The sequence below is a fragment of the Mauremys reevesii genome, linkage group 14 (assembly GCF_016161935.1).
Source record: "Mauremys reevesii isolate NIE-2019 linkage group 14, ASM1616193v1, whole genome shotgun sequence".
In the NCBI taxonomy this organism is placed as follows: Eukaryota; Metazoa; Chordata; order Testudines; family Geoemydidae; genus Mauremys; species Mauremys reevesii.
The window spans coordinates 16,199,457-16,226,620 of record NC_052636.1 but is presented as its reverse complement, the minus strand read 5'-3'; the positions used below and the strand labels follow the sequence as shown (position 1 = coordinate 16,226,620).

Genomic DNA, 27,164 nt, shown 5'->3' with positions numbered 1-27,164 from the left:
GGCCTCTGGAGCAGGGGCTGGGCAACCGCAAAGTCAATATGAGCCCAGGCCTCTGGAACAGGGGCTGGGCGGCAACAGAGTCAATATAGGCCCAGGCCCTAGTTCAGGGCGGGGCAGCAACAAACAGAGGGCTCAGACCCTTAGGCAGGGCTGAGCAGCAGTTCAGGTAAGCCTAAGCCTGAGCGCTGGGGTGAGGGGGAGACTGCCACCCGTGAGTGGGGTGGCAGGGGGAACACAGGCCCACCCACTCCACTGTGTTCCAGCCCGGGGCCCTATTAGCGGCTCTCACGGCCGCTGGTCGGTGGGGTCCAGACCGAAACACACCGACATGGGTACCTGTAATCTGGCGAGTCGGAGCTCAACCCTCCTGCAGACCGGAGGGAAGCCACACCGACTCGCTCCTTGTCCCCTCTAAAGGTGGGCGACAAGAGTCCGGGGTTTGCTCAACCCTATGCCTCGGGCCCCCTGGAGCAGGGGCCGGGCGGCAATCAGTCTCGCGAAGGTCGCAGGGGTTCAGACCCTCAGGCAGGGGCTGACCTCAAGGCACACAGTCAATAAGTATACGCCCCGACCCTCGATCAGGGCGGGCAGCAGGACAGCCGTCCTTGGGCCCAGACCCTTCTAGCAGGGGCTGGACAATCGCACGGGCAATGTAAGCCCCGGCCTCTGGAACAGGGGCGGGGCGACAGCAAAGTCAATAGAGGCCCCGGCCTCTGGAACAGGGGCTGGGCAGCAACAAAGTCAATATAGGCCCAGGCCTCTGGAGCAGGGGCTGGGCGGCAACAGAGTCAATATAGGCCCAGGCCTCTGGAACAGGGGCTGGGCAGCAACAAAGTCAATATAGGCCCAGGCCTCTGGAACAGGGGCTGGGCAGCAACAGAGTCAATACAAGCCCAGGCCTCTGGAGCAGGGGCTGGGCAACCGCAAAGTCAATATGAGCCCAGGCCTCTGGAACAGGGGCTGGGCAGCAACAGAGTCAATATAAGCCCAGGCCTCTGGAGCAGGGGCTGGGCAGCAACAAAGTCAATATAGGCCCAGGCCTCTGGAACAGGGGCTGGGCAGCAACAGAGTCAATATAAGCCCAGGCCTCTGGAACAGGGGCTGGGCAGCAGCAGAGTCAATATAAGCCCAGGCCTCTGGAGCAGGGGCTGGGCAGCAACAAAGTCAATATAGGCCCAGGCCTCTGGAACAGGGGCTGGGCAGCAACAAAGTCAATATAGGCCCAGGCCTCTGGAGCAGGGGCTGGGCAGCAACAAAGTCAATATAGGCCCAGGCCTCTGGAGCAGGGGCTGGGCAGCAACAGAGTCAATACAAGCCCAGGCCTCTGGAGCAGGGGCTGGGCAACCGCAAAGTCAATATGAGCCCAGGCCTCTGGAGCAGGGGCTGGGCGGCAACAGAGTCAATATAGGCCCAGGCCCTAGTTCAGGGCGGGGCAGCAACAAACAGAGGGCTCAGACCCTTAGGCAGGGCTGAGCAGCAGTTCAGGTAAGCCTAAGCCTGAGCGCTGGGGTGAGGGGGAGACTGCCACCCGTGAGTGGGGTGGCAGGGGGAACACAGGCCCACCCACTCCACTGTGTTCCAGCCCGGGGCCCTATTAGCGGCTCTCACGGCCGCTGGTCGGTGGGGTCCAGACCGAAACACACCGACATGGGTACCTCACTGTCCGTAGCCTGACAAGGGTCGGCTATCCCCGGGCTACACTCCATATCCCCCTCGGGGCCTACCTGCACACTTGTATCCGGTTCGGGCCAGCCAAAGGTCCTCGGCTCCTCCGGGTCTGGGCTTGGGGGGAGGTCTGGTAGTGCCTCTGGAAAGTCCGGCCAGGCCTGCTCCGGCGGTTCCTCCGGGAAGCAGGGCCGGGGAAGCCCCGGCGGCTCCTCTTCAGGGGGGGCGCAGGGGTGGTCCGGCGGGTGGTCCCAGTACCTGTCACGGGGCGGCTCGGGCGGCTCCTCCTCCTCGTAGTGGGCGCGGGGAAGCGGAGGCCAGTCTGGGCAGCTGCCTTGGTTGCTAGAAGGCTCCTGGTCAGGAGCTCCCGCCGGCACGTCTGCTCCCGGCGGCTGCTGGCTCCTGACTGAGCTCTGGTGTCTTCCTTTTATACTTCCTGTCCCGCCCCTTGACTTCCGGGGGGCGGGGACAGGAAGTGGTGTCTCAGCCCACTTGGGCGTCTGGCAAGGAGCTCCCTCTGCTGGACCGGAGGGAAGCCACACCGACTCGCTACACTTCCCTCTCTGGCTAACCAAGGATTTGCCCCACTGTCCAGCCGGCTAATGAACCCATTGTTACCAGCGCTGGCTGCAGGGCTCTGCAAATGCTGCCGGAGATGGTACAAGTCTCCTCTGGGGTCTCAGCGGGACTCAGGGGGCGGCAGGCTCCTCCAGCCTAAGGAGGTGGCGGGGCCTGTGGCTTCCCCTAGAAGGAAATTTGGACCCCTTGGGAGTCTGGCTCAATGAAGGGGGCCCTCCCAGAGACTGCTCCAAAGCTGGGGTCTTAGTACCCGTCCTGTGGATCTGCAACAGTGGGTCCAGCAGCTGGCTGGACAATTCTTCCCCCACCCCTAGTCCTGTCCTCCCCACTCCCATACTTGCCTTCTCCTGGTAGATCTCCAGGTAGGACATGGAGATGGAGAAGTCCCACTCCTCAGCCCCGGGTGAGCAGCTCGCCTCCCGTGTCATTAGCAGGACATCCCGCAGTGCCGGTGGGATCACACCTGGCTGTTCTGTGCTGCCCAGCATGGTGTGCGTCTTACCTGGGGTGGGGGGCAAGAAATGACTTCCACAGCCCCCTGCCCCGCCTCTGGGCTCAGCCTTCCCCTCACTCACCCGCACCGGTGCGTCCATAGGCCAGCACACTGGCATTCTGCCCCTCCAGCAGGTGGCACAGGACAGGCTGCACGGAGCCGGTGTAGATGTCGTTCTGGGTGGCTCGATCACCATAGAAGGTGTCGAACCTGGAGAACAGGGTAGGGCATCCTGTGATGGCAAGGGAGGAGCTCAGCCCAGGGGCACCCCCAGCTGGAGACACCCCACTCCACTTACTCGTACTGTACAGTCTCCATCTTGTTCCTCCAATTGGAGATCTCCACGGAGTGGGAATCCAAGCCACGGATGCAGGGGTCCCCCTGGCTGCAGGGGCGCAGGCGGACGCACACTCGTACATGGGCTGGGGGGCTGGCACGGCGGGGCTCGGCCAGGCTGGCTCTGCTGGGACAGCATGGTGCCCGCCCCAGGGGCTGGGGGGTGGCGGGAGAGCTCGCTGCTGGGGGGAGGGGAGTTGAGAGATGGCAAATGGGCTTCCCCCCACTCCACTCCCCAAGCTGAGCTAGGGGGTGAACCTGCTGCTCTCTGCCCCCCCATGGTCTCCCCACAGCTTTTGGGCTCCTCCCCTCCCCCTCCAGATGCCCTGCCCCTCCTCCCACCCGGTGCCCCGCCTCAGTGCCCCCTTCCCTTCCCCTCCCGGTGCCCCATCTTCTCTCCCCACCTCACGCTCCCCAGCTACTCCCTCGCCTCGCGCTCACCGAGCCTCCTGCTCTTTCGGTCCGACACAAGCTGCAGCTCACGCGGGCCGCAGCCATTTGTATTTGGCACTAGCCCCGCCCCTGCTCAGACACCAGCCAGTCAGGGTGGCCCCTCTTAGCCCTGCACCCTCTTAGCTCCTCCCCTCCTGCTGCCCTGCCCCCACTTGGCTCCTCCCCGCCACATACCCAGCCTCCCTCCCTCCGAGACCCGCCCCTGCAACCCCGCCTCATGCCCTCTTAGCCATGCCCCCTCTTAGCTCCTCCCCTCCTAATACCCCACCCCCGCAACCCACATTGCCCCCTCCTAGACCCCTACAGCATGAGAAGAGTGCTGGAGGGCCCCCCAGAACCCCTTAAGCCCCACCAGGAGCCCTACAGCATGGAGAGCGGGCTGGAGAGTCCCCTGAATCCCCCTAAGCCCCCTAAGACCACTACAACCTGGAGAGAGGTCTGGGGTTCCCCCCAAAACCCCTTAATCATCCCTGGTACTCCTACAGCCTGGAGAGAGGGCTGGGGGTCCCCCCAGAACCCCTTAAGACCCAGCAGGAATACTACAGACTGGAGAGCAAGCTGGGGGGTCCCTCAAATCCCCCTAAACACCCTGGGACCCCTACAGCCTGGAGAGAGGACTAGGGCCCCCAAAAGACCGTAAGCCCCCCGGGTCCCCTACAGCCTGGAGACAAGGCTGGGGGGCCCACCTGAACCCCCTAAGCTGCCCCAGGGACCATAAAGCCTAGACAGGACTGGGGGTTCCCCCAAATCCCCCTAAGGCTCCCGTTGACCACTACAGTCAGGAGAGAGCTGGGGGGCCCCTGATCCCCCTAACCCCCCAGAACCCCAACAGCATGGAGAGAGGGTGGGGGTCCCCAGAACCCTGTAAGCCTCCCCAGTAACCCTACAGCCTGAAGAGAGGCCTGAGGGTCCCCCTGGACCCCCTAAGCCCCCCTGGGACCCTAACAACCTGGAGAGAGGGCTGGGGGGCCCCTGGAACCCCCTAAAAACCTCCAAGACTGGTGGGATCTGGTGGTTAGAGGTAGGGCTGGGAGCCAGGACTCCTGGGTTCTCTCTACAGGGGAGTGCTGTCTAGTGGTTAGAGCAGGCCAGGATTGGGGCCCTGAGCCCCCTTACCTTGCTGCAGCAGGAGGACCACATCCTGTTTCTGGGCCCCGGCGGGGGCCTCGCTGTGGTGCACAGGCTTGGGCTGACAGGCCTTGTCCAGCAGAGCCACGGCTTCTCGCTCCTTTTGCCTCTCCGTCAGGTTCTGCAGGGGAGGCCGTGTCAGTGGGGAGGCACAAGGGGGCTGGAGGGAACCAGGGAAGCGTTGTGGGGCTGTCTATGGGAACAGGCTATGGCGTGGGGCTCTAGAGTCCTCAGGGATGTGGGGCTTACCCACCTCCACCTCATGGCGCGTCTCCTCCAGCTGGGTCTGCAGGGCCACCCGCTCCTGCCCGGGGATGCTGAGCAGCGGCAGCCTCCACCCGCCCCCTCCGCTGCTTCTCCAGCTGCCAACAGCCACTGCACCAGGCTTGGATCCAGCTGCTCCAGGGAGCTGGGGATACAAAAGAGACCATTAGCCCAGCGACTCCCCCCCCACAGCCCCTCCCCAGGGCTCCCACCCCTCACCTGAGGGTCTCAGCCTCGGGGGTCTCCTGACTCCGGGGCCGGCACCCTCACTGCCAGCTCCAGGGTCCTCGGGAGGTGCAGCTGTGGGAAGAGAAGGGTGAGGCCAGGCTGGGGTCTCCCCCCCTTGATCCCTCAGCCCCATGGAGCCCAGCCTGGCCCTGCCTTACCTGGGGCCTGCAGCGTCTCCTGGGTGAAGGGCCGGTTCACCACCTGCTTGGTCTTGGCAGCAAAGTTCCGCATGCTCAGCGTGTCAGAGTAAAAGTGTAGCTCCGGGATGACATTTGCTACGATCACGCTGTAAGCCAAGCCCCCCCAGGGAGTCCTGGGGAGAGAGAGAACCCAGGAGTCCTGCAGCTGCCCCTGCTCTAACCCACCAGCCCCCACTCCCCTTCCAGAGCCGGGAGAGAACCCAGGAGTCCTGGCTCCTAGCCCACCCTGCTCTGCCCACCAGCCCCCACTCCCCTCCCAGAGTGGAGAGAGAACCCAGGAGTCCTGCACCAGTCCCCCCACACTAGCAGAGCTAGGCAAGGCATTGGACTGTGCATTTGGTGCTGCCCCTTCCCCGTATCTGGTTTTTGTCCCCTTGGCTCTCTCTGCTCCAGGCCCCACATCTGAGAGTTTGTGTTTGATACTGAGCCTCTGATGCCCAAGAACTCCCAGCTCCATTGCAGGAGAACAGCAGGTGGGAGCAGAGCCAGGGCAGCATCCTGGTGTCTGTACCCCCCCCCCCCCAGGATTGGACCCCAGCATGCACTCCTCCCCCACCCTTGGGAGGACCCTGGCACACCTGCAGCAGGCAGGTGAACTTGCTGTCGCCGTACAGCACTGTAGACGGGTTGGACTCACCCCTGCGGCGCCTCCCGCTGATGACTCCAGGAATTAGCTCTGGCCAGTGCTGGAGCGCCCTCTGCAGGCCAGTGATCCGCCTGTCTTCTGGCCCCCGTGTCCCTCCCTGGACCTGGTGCCCTTTCACATGGGGTGCTGCCCCTGGCAGTAACCCCTTTCTCTCTGGGTCTCCCCTCTTTGGGGAACCCCCACCCTCTAGCCCCACCTTGCCTCAGTAGTGGCTACTTCCAGTCATTGTCTAGCCCCACACTCTGGGGCAGAGTGCAGTATCAACCTACTCCTCACAGGAAAAGGGGTTTGGACCTACTACCTTGGTCTACGCCAGGCTGCCCTCTGCAACCCCTAGTACCAGTTGGCCCTTCGCTAGACCGCAGCCTGGGGCGTTCTAGGCTGGAGCTCCCCAGCTCCTCCCCAGCCCTGCTTCACCCTAGGTACCTTATCTCACTTCCCTGCAACCAAGCTCTTGTTCCTCTGAATGCAGAGAGAGACTGTCTTGGCTTCTAGCTTCCCTGGCCTTTTATAGGGGCCAGCTGTGGCTCAGTTTGGGGCGTGGCCTCACCTGCAGCCACTCCCTCAATCAGCCCAGCCTAGAGCAGCAGCTCTCAAGCCCTGCCAGGCTGCTTTTAAACCCCTCAGGGCAGGAGCAGGGTCCACCCTGCTAGAGGCACCTAGGGCAGCCCCAGGTTGAGGGTCTCCACGACCTTGCTGAGCACGTGCAGGGAGGCATTGATGGCTCCGCTCTCCTTGAGCCGCAGGCCGCGGTTGCCAGTGCACCGGTTGTCCTTGGAGCCAGCCAGGTCAACGAGGCAGAGCTTGGCCACGTGGCGGCAGTGGGGGGGATGCCCGCTGGCTCTGTGTCACCCACACCAGCAGCACGGCGTGGCTGCGGCTCCAGCGGTCCTTGAGCTGAGTAGAGGCTCCCTTGCGGTTGCGGCTGGCCGGCAGGAAGTGCCGCTCAAAGTCCATGAAGCTTCTCAGCTCCCGCTCAGTCAGCCCCAGGATCAGGATGTTCTGGTCCCGGTCCTCCCGGATCGGCAGGTCCTGCTGGGACGGCTCCAGCAGGTCCAGCACCTGAGTTGGGGGAACATCAGGAAGGCTCCCACTGCCCCCACCCAGGCTCCCCACCCCACCCCTACCCCAGGCCACCAGGGCTCCCAACCCCCACCCCTCTCTCGGACCGTCAGGGCTCCCAGCACCTCCACACCCCAAAGGCCAGAGAGGAGGGGCTGGAGAGTCTCAGTTTGGAGCTGGCTGGGAAAATGGAGGGGAGCCCAGGTAGGGCTCTTGGCCTCCTTGCACCCCCGCCCCCAAGATGGACCTAACTGAGGCAGCTCCTGTTGTCTGTACCTACAAGCTCTGTTTTGAACTGTGATCCTCTCATCTCATAAACGTTCTCTGTTATTGGCTGGCTGAGAGTCATGGTCAATCGCAGGAAACCGGGGGTGCAGGGCCTTGTCTCCCCCAAACGGGGACACCTACCGGTGCATCTCCCTCCTGGTTCACCCCCCACATACACCTGCCAGCCCCCCCCCCGGACTGGTGGGTGGGAATTGGGTCATATTTTGATGAAGCCTGTGTGCCTCGGTTTCCCCTCTATGCTGCACCATCAACGCAGTGGGGAGAAGGTCTGTCGGCCCACAGGTATGAATGGCTCCAAGCTGTCTGGAGCCTTAGGCCCCATCAGTGGTGTTTCTGGGAAGACAACGGCAACTCCAGTTTCCTGGGCAGACCATGGCCGGCCCACCTCTCGGCAGCGTTTGCCTAGCTGGAGAAGCAGGGCCAGGGAGGTGCATCTGGTTAAAGGTCAGCTGCTGAGGGCTTTGGGGACACACCTGAACCGGGCCAAGGGGAGGTGTAGTGAGTGGGTGTGGCTCCCCTCCTGCCCAGCAGAGGGAGTGCCCTTACAGACACCCAAGTGGGCGGAGCCACCACCACCTGTCCCCGCCCCCTGGAAGTCAAGGGGCGGGACAGGAAGTATAAAAGCTGACCACCAGAGCTTAGTCAGAACCCAGCCACCGCCGGGAGCAGATGTGCCTGTCGGAGCTCTTGACTGGGAACCCTCCAGGGCCTGAGGCAGCTGCCCTGACTGGCTGGAGCTTCCTCGCGCCTGTTTTTGACAAGGAGCCACCGGAGCCTCCCCGTGACCGGTACCCGGAGAAGCCGCTGGAAGTCCCCGGCGCCCACTACGATGAGGGGCTGCCAGAGCGTCCCTGTCCCTGCTGCTACCCGGGGGAGCCGCCCGAGTACGCCTGGCCGGACTTCCCGGAGGAACTACCGGACCTGCCACCAAGCCCTGGTCCCGAGGAGCCTATGCAGCTTGACTGGCCTGGATCCGGCGCAACCGACGAGGTAGGCCCTGAGGGGGAAATGGAAAGTAGCCTAGGGGTAGCTGACCCCTGTCAGGCTACAGAGGCAGAGGTCCCGATGTCAGTGTGTTGCGGTCAGGACCCCACTGACCAGCGGCAGTGATAGCCGCTGCTAGGGCCCTGGGCTGGGACACAATGGAGTGGGTGGGCCTGTGTCCCCCCTGCTCCCCTACTCGTGTGTGGCAGTTTTCCCCCTCACCCAGGTGTAGGGACCTGGTCCCTATACGCCTACTCTTAGTTAACTGCTCAGCCCCTGCAGCAGAAGGGCCTGAGCTTAGTGACTCTTGGCTGCTCACCCCTGCTCCAACGGGCCTGAGCTCCTTGTACTGTTTACTGCCCAGCCCCTGCAACCAAGTGCCTGAGCCTATTGTACTGTTTACTGCCCAGCCCTGCCACCGAGGGCCTGAGCTCATTGAACTGACTGCTGCTCAGCCCCTGCCTCCGAGGGCCTGACCTTATTGTACTGATGGTTGCTCAGCCCCTGCACCAGAGGCCCTGAGCTTTCTAACCCTGTTGACTGTCGTTCAGCCGGTTCAACAGGAGATGAGGAGTGAGTCGGTGTGGCTCCCCTCCGGCTGAGAGGAGGGTCGAGCCCCGGCTCAACCGATTACAGGAGATCAGAGCACAGGGCTTGGGCTGATCAGGATGGGCTGGGCTGTAACTTCCCTCTCTGGCTAACCCAGGATTTGCCCCACTGTCCAGCTGGCTAATGAACCCATTTTTACCAGCGCTGGCTGCGTGGCTCTGCAAATGCTGCCGGAGATGGTACAAGTCTCCCCTCTGGGGTCTCAGCGGGACTCAGGGGGTGGCAGGCTCCTCCAGCCTAAGGAGGTGGCGGGGCCTGTGGCTTCCCCTAGAAGAAGATTTGGACCCCTTGGGAGTCTGGCTCAATGAAGGGGGCCCTCCCAGAGACTGCTCCAAAGCTGGGGTCTTAGTACCTGTCCTGGGGGTCTGCAACAGTGGGTCCAGCAGCTGGCTGGACAATTCTTCCCCCACCCCTAGTCCTGTCCTCCCCACTCCCATACTTGCCTTCTCCTGGTAGATCTCCAGGTAGGACATGGAGACGGAGAAGTCCCACTCCTCAGCCCCGGGTCAGCGGCTCACCTCCCGTGTCATTTGCAGGACATCCCGCAGCGCCGGTGGGATCACACTTGGCTGTTCTGTGCTACCCAGCATGGTGTGCGTCTTACCTGGGGTGGGGGGCAAGAAATGACTTCCTCAACGTCCACAGCCCCCTGCCCCGCCTCTGGGCTCAGCCTCCCCCTCACTCACCAGCACCGGTGCGTCCATAGGCCAGCACACTGGCGTTCTGCCCCTCCAGCAGGTGGCACAGGACAGGCTGCACGGAGCCGGTGTAGATGTCGTTCTGGGTGGCTTGATCACCATAGAAGGTGTCGAACCTGGAGAACAGGGTAGGGCATGCTGTGATGGCAAGGGAGGAGCTCAGCCCAGGGGCACCCCCAGCTGGAGACACCCCACTCCACTTACTCGTACTGTACAGTCTCCATCTTGTTCCTCCAATTGATGATCTCCAGGGAGCGGGAATCCAGGCCGCGGATGCCGGGGTCCCCCTGGCTGCAGGGGCGCAGGCAGACGCACACTCACACGTGGGCTGGGGGGCTGGCACAGCGGGGCTCGGCCAGGCTGGCTTTCTGCTGGGACAGCATGGTGTCCACCACAGGGGCTGGGGGGGAGAGCTCGCTGCTGGGGGGAGGAGAGTTAGGAGACTGCTAGATAGGCTTCCCCCCACTCCACTCCCCAAGTTGAGCTATGGGGTGAACCTGCTGCTCTCTGCCCCCCATAGCCCCCCACACAGCTTTCGGGCTCCTCCCCTCCCTCTACTGCTCCCTCCCCCTCCCCTTCCTGATACCCTGCCCCTCCCAGTGCCCCTCCAGCTGCTCCCTCGGATGACCTCGATGGGCGGGGGTCGCGGCGCGTGCCGGAGAGTGAGCGGCTCGCTTGACACGTCCGGAGGCTCGGGTGGTGCTTGCCGCTCTAGCCGCCCTCTCTGTGGTCTGGAGGTCTCTGCGGGGAATGCTGCCCGGGCTGGGGGACGGTTAGTACTTGCGGGGGAGGGGCGCCATTCCCCGGCCTCTGCGCGCGCTGTGCTGCTGGTGCTCTGCGCCCCGCCCCCCCCAGTGACTGAGGCAGTGGGTGGGGCAGGATGCCTGGGTCCTTTTTTTTTTTTTCTGAGCAGGGAGCTGGAGCTGCTGGATCCTGGCCCCCAGGCCAGGGCTGGGGAGCCCTGAGAGCCTGGGCCTAGCCCAGTCCCAGGGCCTGGTGGTGGGGGGGGTGCCCTGTGCTTCCAGTGTGGGCTGAGACAATGTCTCGTTGCCCCCCTGTGGGGAGTAGCTGGGGGTAAGTGCGGGTGACTGTGACATCCCAGGGGAAGGGTGCTGCAGGCAGGTGCTAATGAACACCAGCTTCCCCCTCGTTGTTCTCATCCTTCGGAGATAAGGAGCCCTTCTTCCTATGGTATTTTCTCCTTGGTGTTGTTTTGGGCTTCAGCTCAGGTTCAGCACTTAAGTTGCTGTTCAAAAAACAGAACACAAGAGAAGGACTTTATTTCCTTGCCTGAACATGATGCTGTTCAACCCTTAGCAGCAGCATGTTATTCATTACAGTGGGGACAAGGCCAAGTGATGCCATAAGGCTGTTGTACTTAAAGTACTAGACAGGGTCTGTTCAGGGGGATTAAGGCAAAACGCCACATTTATTAGTAGTACAGGTATTAATTAATACTCTACAATAGGCATATGAGATATCTCACAGTCATGCATTCACACACACACACACTCACACTCAGTCTTGCTGTTGTTACCAACTAGTTGCTCCCCTTAACTGCACTGGCCAGGTGAGTTAGATGGGGGAGGGATGGAGCCAGGCTTCTGCCGATCCGGATCGATGCTCCGATGGTGACAAGACGAGACCCGGGGTCCTCCTGCAAGACACCTCACATTTATAGCCGCTTCCCTCTTATGCAAATCTAGACCAGATTCAGAATCTGGGTCTGTGTCCATTGGTCTGTGTCCGTTGGTCTTTGTGCTGCTTGTCTCTGGGTGTTGTCCCAATGCTGCTCACAGAGGGTGTTTTCTAAAGAAGGTGCTGGCTTCTAATCCCTGAGGCCGTCAATATGTCTGCGCTTCTTTGTTGGGCCCACTTGACAAGTTGTATTGTCCTTTGCTCTGGCTCCCATTCCCTCTGCAACTGTTGTCGCTGTCTGGAGGTGGGGGTCTTCCAAGCCTCACTCATTCACACCTCATTCAGTCAAGAGGGCAATTGATTAGAGTGTGTGTGGGGGGGGAGATCTTATTCTACTTCTAGCAAAAAGGCACATGTTTCTTTTACTGTAACTATACTATCCTTAGGGGCTATAACATTTGATACAAAGTTTCCTACCAATTTTCTATATAGGAATCTAATACAAAGTTGTATGAAAATAGAGAGGCCCAATGCCAAGTCGCATGAAATACAAAATAACATCATGCAAGATGCAATGTCATAAAGATACTTAATACAGAAAGATACTTAATACAAAATAACACAATGCAACGTCATAAAGATTCATAGAGATAGTTAATACAGAGATTTCTCTACATTGTTCCCCTTTTGACCCCTCAAGAACAATTCTTGAGTGGTCACCATTTTAAAATCTCTGTTTCAAAGCTATGTATTGGGTCATGATTTCAGAATGTGGTTTTAATTTGGAATACATCTGTTTTATCCAGCAGCACATGCAGAGCATTAGAACGAACAGAACCATTAGGATTACTAATAGAACAATGATGGGATGGAAAACTATATTTAGGACTGACCAACCTTTAAACACATTGTACCACTGGTGGATACTTAATTGTTTTGCCTGTTCAGCCACCCTGAGTATTTCTCCTCCCTCATGGAGGATAGCCAAACTTCTGGTTTGGATTTTCTCTCGAGTGGATTTTGTTAGTTCACTAATTTGTTTGTTGTTGTACATCCATCCATATAGGCCTGTCCAATTAATGCCTAGGGAGAAATCAGGGTCAAGGTTTTCCAGGTCCAAGGTCCCCATATCTATTTCTTTTTCTTTGTGTGTTGGAAAATAGAATACTAGTTTAGGGGTATGTAGTATGGAGACATTACACATACATTTCTGCACCGGGGGATCTGAATGAAATTTGTTTTGCCATATTACAGGTTCCAGACCTAGAACACAGACAAATTCTTTCCATTAAAATATACTTTGGTGGAGAAATTATCCATTTCATCCCAGAAACATGTAACTAATTCTCTGTTTTGGAGGGAGCATGGCTCCTCCAGGACAGGAAGTGTGTGGCACACCCATTGTTGTGGGGACCACTCCTCACACCCTCTATGGTCTACTATATCCCCTTTAACGTTCATGTAAGTTCCAGCTAGCCGGGGAACCCAAAGATGTTGTCCTTGGATTACTGGCAGTGCTGAGAATGGCCAAAGTACTGTAGTTACCTGTGCATCTTGGGCTCTTAGCACTTGGACTGAAATACTTCCGCTCAGTTGTTGTACATTAAGGTAAGAATGTAATGGTTTGTACCATCCAGCAATATATGGTGTAAATAGATTACTTTGATGGCGTGTCAATAAAGGGGCTAGGACCATCATATCCTTGGCCCTTACCCAGTCCATTTCCCTCTCCATCAACATTATGGAAAGGATTTGTTGTTCTGAGCACCACAGAGCCATGGCAGTTTTATCTGCGATCTCTCTCATGGTAGCATATTCTGCCCAGAAAGTATGATTTATATGTTGCCATGTAGACCACTGTAGATCTACAGTATCTATATCTGTTTGCACTAACTGAGCAATTTGGTGTTCCTGCCCCTTAGTTATTGAGTAGTGCAGGGTTTCCATGGCACTAACTTTATTTCGTAGTGCTTCAAGGTCTATGGAGTTCAGGACACTAGTTCCTGTTCCTATTCCCCCCAGTATGGTATCAGCTACACTTCTAGTCCTTCTTCCAGGAATATGTTCTCGTAATAATGCCCGGTACCATGCATCAAATATGGGGGAACTGTATGGGGCACACTCGGGCTTCACCTCGGCCAAGTTGTTCTTATTCCAGCTCATGGTGACATGTAGGGTATAAATCATGGGGGGCCACTTGCACCCGAATACAAGGTTGTCTTCGGAGTAAGTGGGGGAAGTTCACAGTTTCTTGATCTGGACCATTTCTAATGAGAGAGGTTACATTTCCAACAGGAATAGTCTCATTTACCCAGATCATTATTGTTCTTGTTTCTGTTGGCTCCGGTTTAAAAGGGGGATGGTTTGAGTTCCAGGGAGGCCAGGTTTACAGGAGGGGTTGGAGCCCCACCTAGAGTCTCCTGGGGCTGACACAGCATAGGTGCATCCATAATCACCAGGAGTCATGTTTACCCAGACTTGGACCGATATGAGTGCAAAGATCCCCTGCAGCGTGGTGTTGGTCACTGGTATTTCCTGTGGCGTGTCCCAACTGGTCCAGTTATACCATTGAATTCCCCATTGTGTGTCCGGTTGTTCTGTTTTCCAATGCGTGAATTATCATCAAAGTTACTGGAATCCAAATGCTCCATGCCTTGAGCACCATCTGCTGGTTTGGGTTCGTTAGTGATGTTGGTATCTGTAGCTTAAGAAAACAATTTTAGTTGTGAGATATGAGCCCATTTTAGCTTGCCCTCTTTATCTATCCGGTACACCAAAGGGCTGAGCCGGTCCACAATAGAATATGGACCTATCCATTTAGATTCCAAATTGTGCTCCCTTCTACCCAATTTTAAATACATAACCAGATCTCCGGGCTCCCAGAGCTGGGAGTTATCAGCTTTTTGCTTATGGAGTCTGTTATTCATTTTATCAATGGCCTCATTGATCCGGTATTGCAAGGTTAATTTGTCCTCCTGTAATTGTTTGAGCCACTGAAAATAATCATGTTGTGGTGTTACCACATCTATTTCCCCTGATCCTAAACCCATCTGTGTGGGATCAATCATCAGTTTCATCGGCTGTCCAAATAAAATTTGAAATGGCTGAATTTTTGTTTTTAGCTGGTTGCTACTGCGGATGGCAGCCAGAATTAGAGGCAGCTTCTCTGGCCAATTCTTCCCAGTATTACTTACCACCTTCCTTAGGGCTTCTTTAATAGTGCGGTTCATGCACTCTACTTGCCCTGATTGAGGGCGATAGGGGATGTGAAATTTTTGTTTAATTTAAACCTAAGGCTTGTAATAAGCTAGTAAACATTTCCCCTACAAACGCTCCTCCATTGTCCGAATCTATTATCTCAGGAGTTTCATAATGACAGACCACCTCTAGTAAATTTTTTTGCATTTTCTGTGGTGGTGTTTCTTCTGGTGGGGAATACCTCTACCCAACCAGAGAAGGCATCTATGATTACCAGTAGGTACTGGAATCCCTCTTTGCTCCATGGCAATTTGTCTACGTAGTCAATTTGTATTCTATGCCAGGGACCTACTCGTCTCTGGTGCATACGGGGCTGGTAATGTGGTGGCCGGGCTTTATCCTGAGCACACCTGATGCAATTTTGAACCCAAGTTTTAACATCATCTTCCATACCTTTCCACTGGGCTACCTCTCTTAGCCTGCTTAGCGTCCCTTCCACTCCCTCATGCATGAACCGATGTGCAACATTAACCAGTTCCTGTTTTTCTATCTTTCCTGGGGTTCTGTGTGGGGAATGTAAACAGTTATTGTCATTAATAAATTCATCAATTGACTGCAGATCCCCCATTACCTTTCCCGCCTGACTTCTAGTTGCTACTGCAGCTATATCATACTGCCGTGCTATGCCATCGACTTTATTATTCCAAAAAGCCTCTGGAGTGTTCTGTCTGCTATGTGCCTTTACATGCCTGACCTTTAAACAGCCAGGATGTTGTGTTACCCATTGGTAAATCCATTTCCACTCCTCTACATACAAAATGCTTTTCCCATCTGCTGCCTTCCACCCATTTCTTTCCCAGTCATGCATCCAGTATTGTATTCCCTTGACACAGAAATCACTATCTGCATAGATAAACACAGGTCTGGGGTTGTTCTTCTATTGCTGTAGTACCCGATCTATGGCATGGAGTTCAGCATGCTGGGCTGACCCATGATCCAAATAGCCCTGTAGTATTTCCTCTTCTAAGTTAATTGCTGCATATTTAATTTTCCTTATGCCTTTAAGCACCATTGAGCTCCCATCTGTGACCCACACATGTCCCTCTATCCCAATGGTATCTAGCTCCTCCAAGGGGGGTGCCTGTATCAGGGCTATTCTTTGCTCTAATGTAACCTTGGGGCAGTCATGTTTATTCCCTTTTTCAATCAGAGCGTGAGTCAATAGGTCAGGTCTAGACACGGTCTCGGTGGTGACTCCTCTGTTGATCAGTGTGAGGGTCCACTGAGCCATGAGGGTGTTTGAGACCTTGCCCCCAACCAGTTTCCCAGACAGAATGTACTTTAAAGGGGTGTGGGTACTTTGGATTGTTAGGGGAGCCGTTCCAGTTAGGGGTTCAAAAGACTGGACTGCCCACACCGCTGCCAAACATTCCCTCTCACAGGGATCAAAATTCATTTCTGGCCCCTGTAACTTCCTAGATTCGTAAGCTACCGGGACCAGTTTATCTTCTTCATTCTTTTGGAGGAGAGGAGCTGCTAATGCCAGGTCCTTAGCCGCGAGTCGGATTACAAACGGCTGGGACTCATCTGGGAATCACAGAGCAGGGGCTGTCAGGGCTTTTTGTTTAAGCACCCTTAGTCTCCTCTTGCTCTGACCCCCACTCCCACTTTACCTTTTTCTTAAGCAGTTTCCACAAGGGCAGTGTAATCTCAGCATATTTGTAAATATGAGGTCTTAGAAAATTAAACCCTCCCAACAAGACCCATTTGCTCATAGAAAAAAAAATAGTATTTGGTTTCAGTTTTCCAGTTCAGCAAATCTATTGCATATCAATACATACCCCTCATTGATCATCATTTTTATGTTTTCTTTTAAGAGCAAGAATGTAAATTGTGTGAATTTTTAAACTATTTAGCTTATAAGGGGGGAGAAGGGGTCATCATGGCTAGACATCCATTACAAGGTTATTAGTATGTTAAATCCATTCCCTAATTAGTATTCAATGCAACATTTAAACAAGACATATTTACAATACAAAACAAACCAACACTACATATTAGCTACAAAGCTTAAGAAAAAACCTCATGAAATAAAAGTGACAGTTAAAATATTTTAAGTTCTTCCTCAAATAAAACAGAGAAGTTTGCACTATACTTGATTCTGCAACTACTGTACTCCAAAATAAGCCATATGGAATTTGCTCGTACCATCTTAAAACCTTGAAGTTACTAAGCCAGCTGTGTATCTAAAACTGAATACACCAATTGCAAAACCAGGAATGAATCAAACTTATCTAAGAGGATTTGTAAAGCCTTCCCCACTAAAGTTACTACTTTTCTTGCTCTTCCAGGTGAGAAATAGGTTTTTGTAGTGCACTGTTCTGTCTGTAGATAAAGGCACTGTTTACAGCTCTGAGTTCTCCCAGCTGTTCAAGGGAAGAAACACAGGGATCATGATCCTTTAACATATCTGGTAACTTGCACAACTTCTCCTGAAAGCGACGAGAGCGCCTCACAGGGGTCAAGAATTGTATATCTTTAACAGCAGAGTCATTTGCCTCACACTGCATCATCTTCTTCATGCTTTCTAAGTATGGAGTGGTTGACAAACTGTATCTAATTAAATAAGACTCCTCCTTTTCTTTTTCAGGAGTCTTAAATTCTAAGTTTGCATCTTTTATTGTATCTTCAGTTTTGTAGTTTTCAGACTTCTTAGTTTGTTCCTTATACTTTGTTCTGTGCTTTTTACTTTCTTTAGGTAAGGTCTCTTGTCTTGACTTCAAGGATGAATCTGTTTCCTCTTTCTTGATCACTTCATTGCTAATCTCTGTCTTCTCTTCATCATTAAAGTTGAGCTCTTTGAAGACTTCCTCTACATTCTCTACTGAAGAGTTAGCTTCTTTGCCGATAACCTCTTCCTTCACACATTCCTCAACAACTGACTTTAGATTTTCAGTATTCTTCATAATATCTGCTACTGTGTGTCGTAACTCATCCTTAGGCTGTGCTCCTGCCAGAATAGCCTCCTCATAAACAGCCATGATCTTTTCAATTGGGCCCAGCTGTTCAAGATGCATGCGACACACCCAGTATTTTCGCATCTGGAGCGCTCTGAATTAGCTCTTCCAGCATTGCACGTACTTGATCCCCAGGAAAACCCTGTTCTGTTAAATGTAGATATTCCGCAAGACTTTTGTTGACATTTTCGCCGAATAATCTTTGCTCATCCTCTTCTAGTATGGTAACCCAGAAAGACTCAACTGGTTCTTCTGGAGTTTCTTGTGATGTCTATCTCTCAGGCTGGGCTACTTGTAGCACAGTAGATGATGGCCTCTTTGTCACTTTTCCTTTGGTTACCTTCCATTCAGCCAGACGAATTCTTCTCTCTTCTGTTGACTCTTTTGGCAGAACATATTTTCTGTTGCCAGCTTTTGAATCCTGGGTGGCCTTGGTACCACAGGTTACAGAAATAGACTTTGCTGAAGTTCCTAATCTGACATCTCTGAGTGGAACCTCAGTTCTCTTTGTCCCAGGCACAGAAGGGGGCTTAGCATTGTGAAGAGCTGTCTTTAATGATGGTGACCCACTTCTATCAGGCTTTTTCTGGACAGTCATATTATTTGCAGACACACTTGTGACTATTTGTTTCTCCTTGTTCTGTATGGACTTTGAGTGGGTGCTATGAGAAGCCCTCACAGGTGGCCTCTTCTGAAAGGGGGTGGCATGTATAGGTTTAGCAGCACTAGCCAAATTTGTGGCTCTAATATTATTTATGACTGCATTATTGCTGCTGGTGGATGATGGTCTCACTGCTGGTTTGGTGGCAGGAGCTACAGGTTTCTTGTTTGCCAAAGAACTCTTTGCATCCTCATTTTCTAGTGTTTTTCGGAAGGAGTTTATCTTTGATGGGATAACCTTGCCACAATATGAGCCAGGCACGTGTTTCTTTGGCAGGCTGACAGAGTTCTGCTTGTCTGCAATCAGTTGCTTTTCTTTGTTTCTTTTTGTGCAGGAAGGACTGGCTAAATGACACACGATACGTTTTTATTTCAACAGCTTCATCTTTGGAAGTGTTAATAGCTGAACTAAAATCTTCAGGTCTGCAATTTGTTCCTACAGTTGAGTTTGTCAATACGGTAGTGGTTTTCAAGGTTTCATCCTTTGAAGCAGTGCTTTTTTTCAGAGTGTTTGAGTCCATGGAGGTCTATTAGCATTTTCTTTATCTTCCATTTTCTGCTTAGCAGATTTTAAGACCTTTATTTTGTCTTCTGGTTTATCACTAGCTGCTTTCCCAGTTCTGTTATTGCTGATATTTGTCCGCTTCTCCTGTATGAGCAATCCAGAAATGGCCTTTTTTCTTAACAAGTACTCTTCAACCTTTTGTCTTCTTTGTTCTCTGTAGGCCGGCTCGGCTCTCCGGGTGGCCGGGAGCTGCAAGGGGAGGCGGCCGCTCATAGCCGCGGACGATATAAAGGCCGGGAGCCACAGAACAGCTGCGCCGCCGCCGCTGACCTGGGAACCAAGAGTAGGAGTGGGCTGATAAAGTTTGCGGATGACACCAAGTTGGGGGGTATTGCCAATTCGGAAGAGGATCGGGATATTCTCCAGGGAGATTTAGATGACCTTGTAAACTGGAGTATTAGTAACAGGATGAAATTCAATAGTGAGAAGTGTAAGGTTATGCATTTAGGGATGACTAACAAGAACTTTAGTTATAAGCTGGGGACGCACCAGTTGGAAGTAACGGAGGAGGAGAAGGACCTAGGAGTCCTGGTTGATCGTAGGATGACTATGAGTAGGCAATGTGATGTGGCCGTTAAAAAAGCTAATGTGGTCTTGGGTTGCATTAGGCGAGGTATTTCTAGTAGGGATAAGGAGGTGCTAGTCCCCTTATATAAGGCGTTGGTGAGACCTCATTTGGAGTATTGTGTGCAGTTTTGGTCTCCCATGTTTAAGAAGGATGAATTCAAACTAGAACAGGTACAAAGAAGGGCCACTAGAATGATCTGAGGAATGGAAGGCCTTTCGTATGAAAGGAGACTTGAGGAGCTCTGTTTGTTTTCCTTAACCAAAAGAAGGATAAGAGGAGATATGATTACACTCTTTAAATATATCAGAGGGATAAATACCAGGGAAGGAGAGGAATTATTTCAGCTCAGTGCTAATGTGGACACGAGGACAAACAGATATAAATTGTCAGTCAGGAAATTCAGGCTTGAAATTAGACAAAGGTTTCTAACCATCAGGGGAGTGCAATACTGGAACAGCCTACCGAGGGAAACAGTGGGGGCAAAGGACCTCCATGACTTTAAGATTAAGCTAGATAAGTTTATGGAGGAGATGGTATGATAGGATAACGGGCTTAGTCAATAGGTCAATTAAGTGCCACACTGGTAAATAGTACAATGGGTCAATGGTATGCTATAACCTTTTCCAGAGGGTTTGGCTGGAGAGTCTTGCCCGCATGCTCGGGGTTCAGCTGACCGCCATATTTGAGGTCGGGAAGGAATTTTCCTCCAGGGAAGATTGGCAATGGCCCTGGAGGTTTTTCGCCTTCCTCCGAAGCATGGGGCAGGGGTCGCTTGCTAAGGAGTGGGTGGATCGGCTTATGTGGCCTGCATCTTGCAGGAGGTCAGACTAGATGATCATAATGGTCCCTTCTGATCTTGAATTCTATGATTCTAAGACCCGTAGGGAATGTTGGTCGGTAGGAGCCAGCATTTCTATCAGGGCTCTTACTTTTCGTTGGTCTACCTGCCTCCCTTCCTTTCCTATAACGATGCCTAGATAAGTCACTTGAGACTGGACCAACTGGGCTTTTTCTAAGCTAACTTTAAAACCAGTCTCTTGGATTAGAGCCAAAACATTTTCAGTTAATCATTGTACCTGTGCCTCAGTTTCCCCCAAAACTTAAAATATCATCTACATAGGAAAACACAAAGGCCCGATCTTGTGGGCTAAGGCGATCCAGCATGTCTCTGACATGTTTGAGCTATAGCTGGGCTATTGTGAAATCCTTGGGGTAGACGCTGGTATGCCCATTGCTGGCCATTGGCCGTGAAGGCAAATCTATCCTGTGAGTCTGGGTGCAATGGGATAGCAAAGAAGCAATTAGCCAAATCAATGACTGAGAAATACTTTGAAGTAGCCTGAACCTTTTGAATTACCTGGGTCATATCGGCTACTATAAGGGCCATAGGGATTGTGCCTTTGTTAACACGCCTATAGTCGATAGTTAAACGCCGTCTGACTTGAGGACTGGCCAGACGGGAGAGTTTAAAGGGGAGTTTCATTTTTCGAATGACCCCCTGCTGTTCTAAGTCCCGGACTGTTGGCTGTAACTGTGTTTCAGCCTCCTTGGGATAGGGGTATTGTTTTTGAGGGGGTACCAAATCCCCAATGATTTTTACACAGGCCTGTATTTTCCCACAGTCCGTTTTCTTTTGAGACCAGACAGTGGGGAATTTTGAGCGCCACACCTCAGCTTGCTGAGTTGTGGTGGTGGCTACTGGTCCCCCTTTGGTTAGAGGATCCCCTGTTCCACTTTTCCCTTATGGGGAGGGGGCATATCCACTTTCCATAAAGTGCTCCGTGGTAAATCAATCACTAGGCAATTTTTAAATAGCCAGTTTGTGCCAAGAATCATCATTTGTCATGTCCGGGGTCTGGATCAGATCTCCGTGGGTTCTAAACCCTTGCACGGAGAAAGGCACTTCTGCCCAATCCCATCCTGTACTGGGCTTCCCTTGGAAGGACTGCGGTGTGACTTGTTTGATTCTAGTGCCGGCTGGTGGCTGAGTTCTAATTAGCGAGACTGCAGCTCCTGTGTCAATTAAAGCCAATGTAGGAGCACATGTGCCCTTCTAGATATAAATACATGGTCGACCTTCGGGGTCCCATGCAATTTTACTGATGAACCTCCAACGTGATGCTCCTACATATGGAGGAGGTTCAATATCCAGAGGATCTCCCTATACCGTATCTCCTGGGAATGGGAGGGGGTCGTCTGTAAATACAGAAGGAGTATGGGGAGGGAGAGGAGCTGTCGGCGTTAGTATGCTCACTACTCTCCCCTCCTTAGAAAGCATCTGAAGTTTAAAAGCTTCTGCCAATAAGTTCTGTGTGGGTGCCCCGTCCCACTTGTCTCTATCTGCCCCGTGTTGCATTAACACCTTCCAGGCCATGCGGCGAGCGTCTCTGTCAGTTAAAAAAAAACAGGAGTACTTGTGGCACCTTAAAGACTAACAAATTTATTTAAGCATGAGCTTTCGTGAGCTAAAGCTCACTTCTTCGGATGCATAGAATGGAACACACAGACAGGAGATATTTATACATACAGAGAACATGAAAAGGTGGAAGTATGCATACCAACAGGCAGAGTCTAATCAATTGAGATGAGCTATCGTTAGCAGGAGGAAAAAAACTTTTAGAAGTGATAATTAAGATGGCCCATAGAAGGTGTGAGGAGAACTTAACATAGGGAAATAGATTCAATTGGTGTAATGACCCAACCATTCCCAGTCTTTGTTTAAACCACAGTTAATTGTATCTAGTTTGCATATTAATTCAAGTTCAGCAGTCTCTCTTTGGAGTCTGTTTTTGAAGTTTTTTTGTTGCAAAATTGCCACCTTCAAGTCTGTCACTGAGTGGTTAGAAAGGTTGAAGTGTTCTCCCACTGGTTTTTGAATGTTATGATTCCTGTTGTGAGATTTGTGTCCATTTATTCTTTGCGTAGAGACTGTCCGGTTTGGCCAATGTACATGGCAGAGGGGCATTGCTGGCACATGATGGCATATATCACGTTGGTAGATGTGCAGGTGTACGAGCCCCTGATGGTGTGTCTGATGTGATTAGGTCCTGTGATGGTGTCACTTGAATGGATATGTGGACAGAGCTGGCATCGGGCTTTATTGCAAGGATAGGTTCCTGGGTTAGTGTTTATGTTGTATGGTGTGCGGTTGCTGGTGAGTATTTGCTTCAGGTTGGGAGGCTGTCTATAAGCGAGGACTGGCCTGTCTCCCAAGATCTGTGAGAGTGAGGGATCATCTTTAAGGATAGGTTGTAAATCTTTGATGATGCGCTGGAGAGGTTTTAGTTGGGGGCTGTAGGTAATGGCTAGTGGTGTTCTGTTATTTTCTTTTTTAGGCCTGTCCTGTAGTAGGTGGCTTCTGGGTACTCTTCTGGCTCTGTCAATCTGTTTTTTCACTTCAGCAGGTGGGTATTGTAGGTTTAAGAATGCTTGATAGAGATCTTGTAGGTGTTTATCTCTGTCCGAGGGATTGGAGCAAATACGGTTGTATCTTAGAGCTTGGCTGTAGACAATGGATCGTGTGGTGTGTCCGGGATGGAAGCTGGAGGCATGTAAGTAAGTATAGCGGTCAGTGGGTTTCCGGTATAGGGTGGTATTTATGTGACCATCGTTTATTAGCACAGTAGTGTCTAGGAAATGGACCGCTTGTGTGGATTGGTCTAGGCTGAGGTTGATGGTGGGATGGAAATTGTTAAAATCTCGGTGGAATTCCTCGAGGGCTTCTTTTCCATGAGTCCAGATGATGAAGATGTCATCAATGTAGCGCAAGTAGAGTAGGGGTGTTAGGGAACGAGAGTTAAGGAAGCGTTGTTCTAAGTCAGCCATAAAGATGTTGGCATACTGAGGGGCCATGCGGGTACCCATAGCAGTGCCACTGACTTGAAGATATATATTGTCCCCAAATGTGAAATAGTTGTGGGTGAGGACAAAGTCACAAAGTTCAGCCACCAGGTTAGCCGTGATATTATCGGGGATACTGTTCCTGATGGCTTGTAGTCCATCTTCGTGTGGAATGTTAGTGTAGAGGGCTTCCACATCCATAGTGGCCAGAATGGTGTTTTCTGGAAGATCACTGATGGATTGTAGTTTCCTCAGGAAGTCAGTTGTGTCTTCCTGCTAACGATAGCTCATCTCAATTGATTAGACTCTGCCTGTTGGTATGCATACTTCCACCTTTTCATGTTCTCTGTATGTATAAATATCTCCTGTCTGTGTGTTCCATTCTATGCATCCGAAGAAGTGAGCTTTAGCTCACGAAAGCTCATGCTTAAATAAATTTGTTAGTCTTTAAGGTGCCACAAGTACTCCTGTTTTTTTTTTTTTTTTGCGGATACAGACTAACACGGCTGCTACTCTGAAATCTGTCAGTTAACTCTTCCTTGCCTGGAGCTGGGGTGTTTGTTTTAAATTTCTGGAGGTCCGGGTACAAATTATCCCTTTGTCTTCCTCCATAATACCCTCTACCCCGAGATCTACCTCTAGTGTGTGCTCCCCGTGCCCCAGTTATGCCTTTATTGCCGCTTTCATTAGAATAAGTAACCGAGGGCTCTAATGCTGTAACATACGCCACTCGTTCCTTTTTTATGGTAGGGGCAGGACCAGAATATGTAAGTATTTGCCAGACCATGTCTCTTAGTTCCCGTAATGTGGCAGGCTGGCCAGGTTGCCCCACTCCCAGTCTCATTGCATAAAACGGTTGTAGGGAGGCAGCGCATTCTCTTAAAGAATCTACACTGAAAGGCACCAGGTCCAGTTTAGTGGCCGTATCACGTGTAACTAAGCCAGCCATCGTCTGCATGAGACCCCCTCGGGTTAAAAACGTTTCAGGGTCCTCATCGATTTCCTGTGAAATCGCAATGGCTTGGGCCACAAAATTACGCCTGCCCATTAGTTCTGCAATTTTTGTCAGAACATCCATTAGCTGGTAATCCCCACCAATCCTGAACCTGTCTATAAGCCCCCGCATATCTGGGCTGCACAAATGCTCATTAAGCGGTGCAGCTCTTGTGAGTTGAGATCCTCCCTCTCTCCCAGTACAAGAGCATTCATGCTCCATGTAGAGAAATTTTCCCGTTTTAAAATCCCCAGCCACTTTGCCATGGCCTGGAGATCAGAGGCAGAAACAGGCACTGTGGTTACTGTTTCACTCCCACCACCCTCCCTCGTGGTGGTGACTGTTCTTTGTTGTTGTTGAAATGGCATTTTGGCTCTCGGAGGGGGAATCTACCCAAATATCCCCTTCCCAATCTCCAGAGGGGTCTAAAAAGTCTGCCCCATCTGGGGTCTCAAATATCCCTTCTCCTGAAGTTACTGCTGCAACTTGTCTGTTTGCAAATCCCACTTTTTGTTTTAGTTGGTTGATAAGTCATTTACAGTGGCTATGCTCAATAGGGGCTTTCCCCTGTTCTAAAGTTAACTTTTTGACCATTCCCTGTAATACCTGATTTTCTTTTTCAATTCTCTCCTTCTCTTTGGTATGCTCCTGTAAGATTTGAGAGTGTTGTTTTAACTCTCTGTACCCATCCTTCAGGGAGTCTAGCTGGGTTTGGCTGCTAATGGACAAACATTTGCACTTCTCTGCTTCTGCAGCAGAGGCTTGTAAATCTTGCTGCAGTTTCTCCTTTTCATTTTCACATTCAGCCAATCGAAGGAATACCTCATTACAGGTTTTCCATAGAAGCCAAACTGCAGCTGCTTCTTTTTTTATTGGACTTGAGGGTTTATATATTAACATATATTGAGCCAATTTATCTTCTAGGTCCGAAATCGTATGGACATCAGCTAACACTTGATCAGACCAAGGGCTGTATCCAAATTTTTGCAAAATTCGTTCAAAATGGGTAAAAATTTTTTACAAACGCCGAGACTGCTCCAAAGCTGGGGTCTTAGTACCCATCCTGTGGATCTGCAACAGTGGGTCCAGCAGCTGGCTGGACAGTTCTTCCCCCACCCCTAGTCCTGTCCTCCCCACTCCCATACTTGCCTTCTCCTGGTAGATCTCCAGGTAGGACATGGAGACGGAGGAGTCCCACTCCTCAGCCCCGGGTGAGCGGCTCGCTTCCAGTGTCATTTGCAGGACATCCCGCAGAGCCCGTGGGATCACACCTGGTTGTTCTGTGCTGCCCAGCATGGTGTGCGTCTTACCTGGGGTGGGAGGCAAGAAATGACTTCCTCAACGTCCACAGCCCCCTGCCCCGCCTCTGGGCTCAGCCTCCCCCTCACTCACCCGCAGCCTGGGGCTTTCTAGGCTGGAGCTCCCCAGCTCCTCCCCAGCCCTGCTTCACCCTAGGTACCTTATCTCAGTTCCCTGCAGTCAGACCCTTCTCCCTCTGAATGCAGAGAGACTGTCTTGGCTTCTAGCTTCCCTGGCTCAGTTTGGGGCATGGCCTCACCTGCAGCCACTCCCTCAATCAGCCCAGCCTGGAGTAGCAGCTCTCAAGCCCTGCCAGGCTGCTTTTAAACCCCTCAGGGCAGGAGCAGGGTCCACCCTGCTACAGGCATGTAGGGCAGCCCCTGGTTGAGGGTCTCCACGACCTTGCTGAGCACGTGCAGGGAGGCATTGATGGCTCCGCTCTCCTTGAGCCGCAAGCGGCGGTTGCCAATGCACCGGTTGTCCTTGGAGCCAGCCAGGTCAACGAGGCAGAGCTTGGCCACGTGACGGCGGTGGGGGGGCACCAGCTGGCTTCGTGCCACCCACACCAGCAGCACGGCATGGCTGTGGCTCGAGCGGTCCTTGAGCTGAGTGGAGGCTCCCCTGCGGTTGCGGCTGGCCGGCAGGAAGTGCCGCTCAAAGTCCCTGAAGCTTCTCAGCTCCCGCTCAGTCAGCCCTGGGATCAGGATGTTCTGGTCCCGGTCCTCCCGGATCGGCAGGTCCAGCACCTGAGTTGGGGGAACATCAGGGGAAGTTCCACTCCTCAGCCCCGGATGAGCGGCTCTCCTCCCGTGTCATTTGCAGGACATCCCGCAGCGCCCGTGGGATCACACCTGGCTGTTCTGGGCTGCCCAGCATGGTGTGCGTCTTACCTGGGGTGGGGGGCAAGAAATGACTTCCTCAACGTCCACAGCCCCCTGCCCCGCCTCTGGGCTCAGCCTCCCCCTCACTCACCAGCACCGGTGCGTCCATAGGCCAGCACACTGGCATTCTGCCCCTCCAGCAGGTGGCACAGGACAGGCTGCACGGAGCCGGTGTAGATGTCTTCTTGTGTGGCTTCATCACCATAGAAGGTGTCGAACCTGGAGAACAGGGTAGGGCATCCTGTGATGGCAAGGGAGGAGCTCAGCCCAGGGGCACCCCCAGCTGGAGACACCCCACCCGGGGACACCCCACCCCACTTACTCGTACTGTATAGTCTCCTCCTTGTTCCTCCAATTCATGATCTGCACAGAACGGGAATCCAGGCCGCAGATGCAGGGGTCCCCCTGGCTGCAGGGGCGCAGGCGGACGCACACTCGCACGTGGGCTGGGGGGCTGGCACGGCGGGGCTCGGCCAGGCTGGCTTTCTGCTGGGACAGCATGGTGCCCGCCATTGTTGGTCAAGTCTTCCCCCAGTAGCCTGGGGATGGAATAATTGTCATAGACAGCAAAAGTCGACGTTCCTGACCAGCCCTTGTACTGGACAAGCAATTCAGCTGTGGGTAAGCTTACCGATTTTGACATGAATGGAGAAATGGTGATTTTTGTCCTCTGGGTTGATGAATTTTGGGTCCACTAAGGACTGGTGGATAACTGACACGCTCGCTGCGGTGTCTCTCCACGCAGTAATCTTCTTCCCGCCCACTCTCAAGGTTTCCCTGTGCTTCGGGGATATTTGAGAGACATCCGGGTCTGGGGATCCTTGGTGTAGTGATGGTGTAATGGACTGTACTCGATGGGGGTTCTTGGGGC

General features: G+C 52.9%; 2 protein-coding genes and 1 pseudogene across 2 annotated transcripts in view; all 3 read right to left on the bottom strand.

The window, feature by feature from the left end:
• LOC120381375 (kinesin-like protein KIF22) overlaps window positions 1-7,403 on the bottom strand; it is a 91,678-nt gene extending 84,275 nt beyond the window's left edge. The window contains exons 1-9 of the mRNA XM_039499572.1: window positions 7,335-7,403; window positions 6,849-7,054; window positions 5,305-5,459; window positions 5,138-5,218; window positions 4,908-5,050; window positions 4,643-4,775; window positions 3,036-3,255; window positions 2,820-2,947; window positions 2,574-2,746 (exon numbers count right to left, since the gene is read on the bottom strand). Coding sequence (XP_039355506.1) covers window positions 2,574-2,746; window positions 2,820-2,947; window positions 3,036-3,255; window positions 4,643-4,775; window positions 4,908-5,050; window positions 5,138-5,218; window positions 5,305-5,459; window positions 6,849-7,054; window positions 7,335-7,403 — 1,308 coding nt within the window. The remainder of the gene's footprint in view (window positions 1-2,573; window positions 2,747-2,819; window positions 2,948-3,035; window positions 3,256-4,642; window positions 4,776-4,907; window positions 5,051-5,137; window positions 5,219-5,304; window positions 5,460-6,848; window positions 7,055-7,334) is intronic.
• Window positions 1-27,164, bottom strand: part of LOC120381973 (zinc finger protein 850-like) — a 754,134-nt gene that overhangs the window by 683,362 nt on the left and 43,608 nt on the right. The gene's annotated exons all lie outside the window — the stretch shown is intronic.
• LOC120381975 lies at window positions 16,734-18,924 on the bottom strand (annotated as a pseudogene).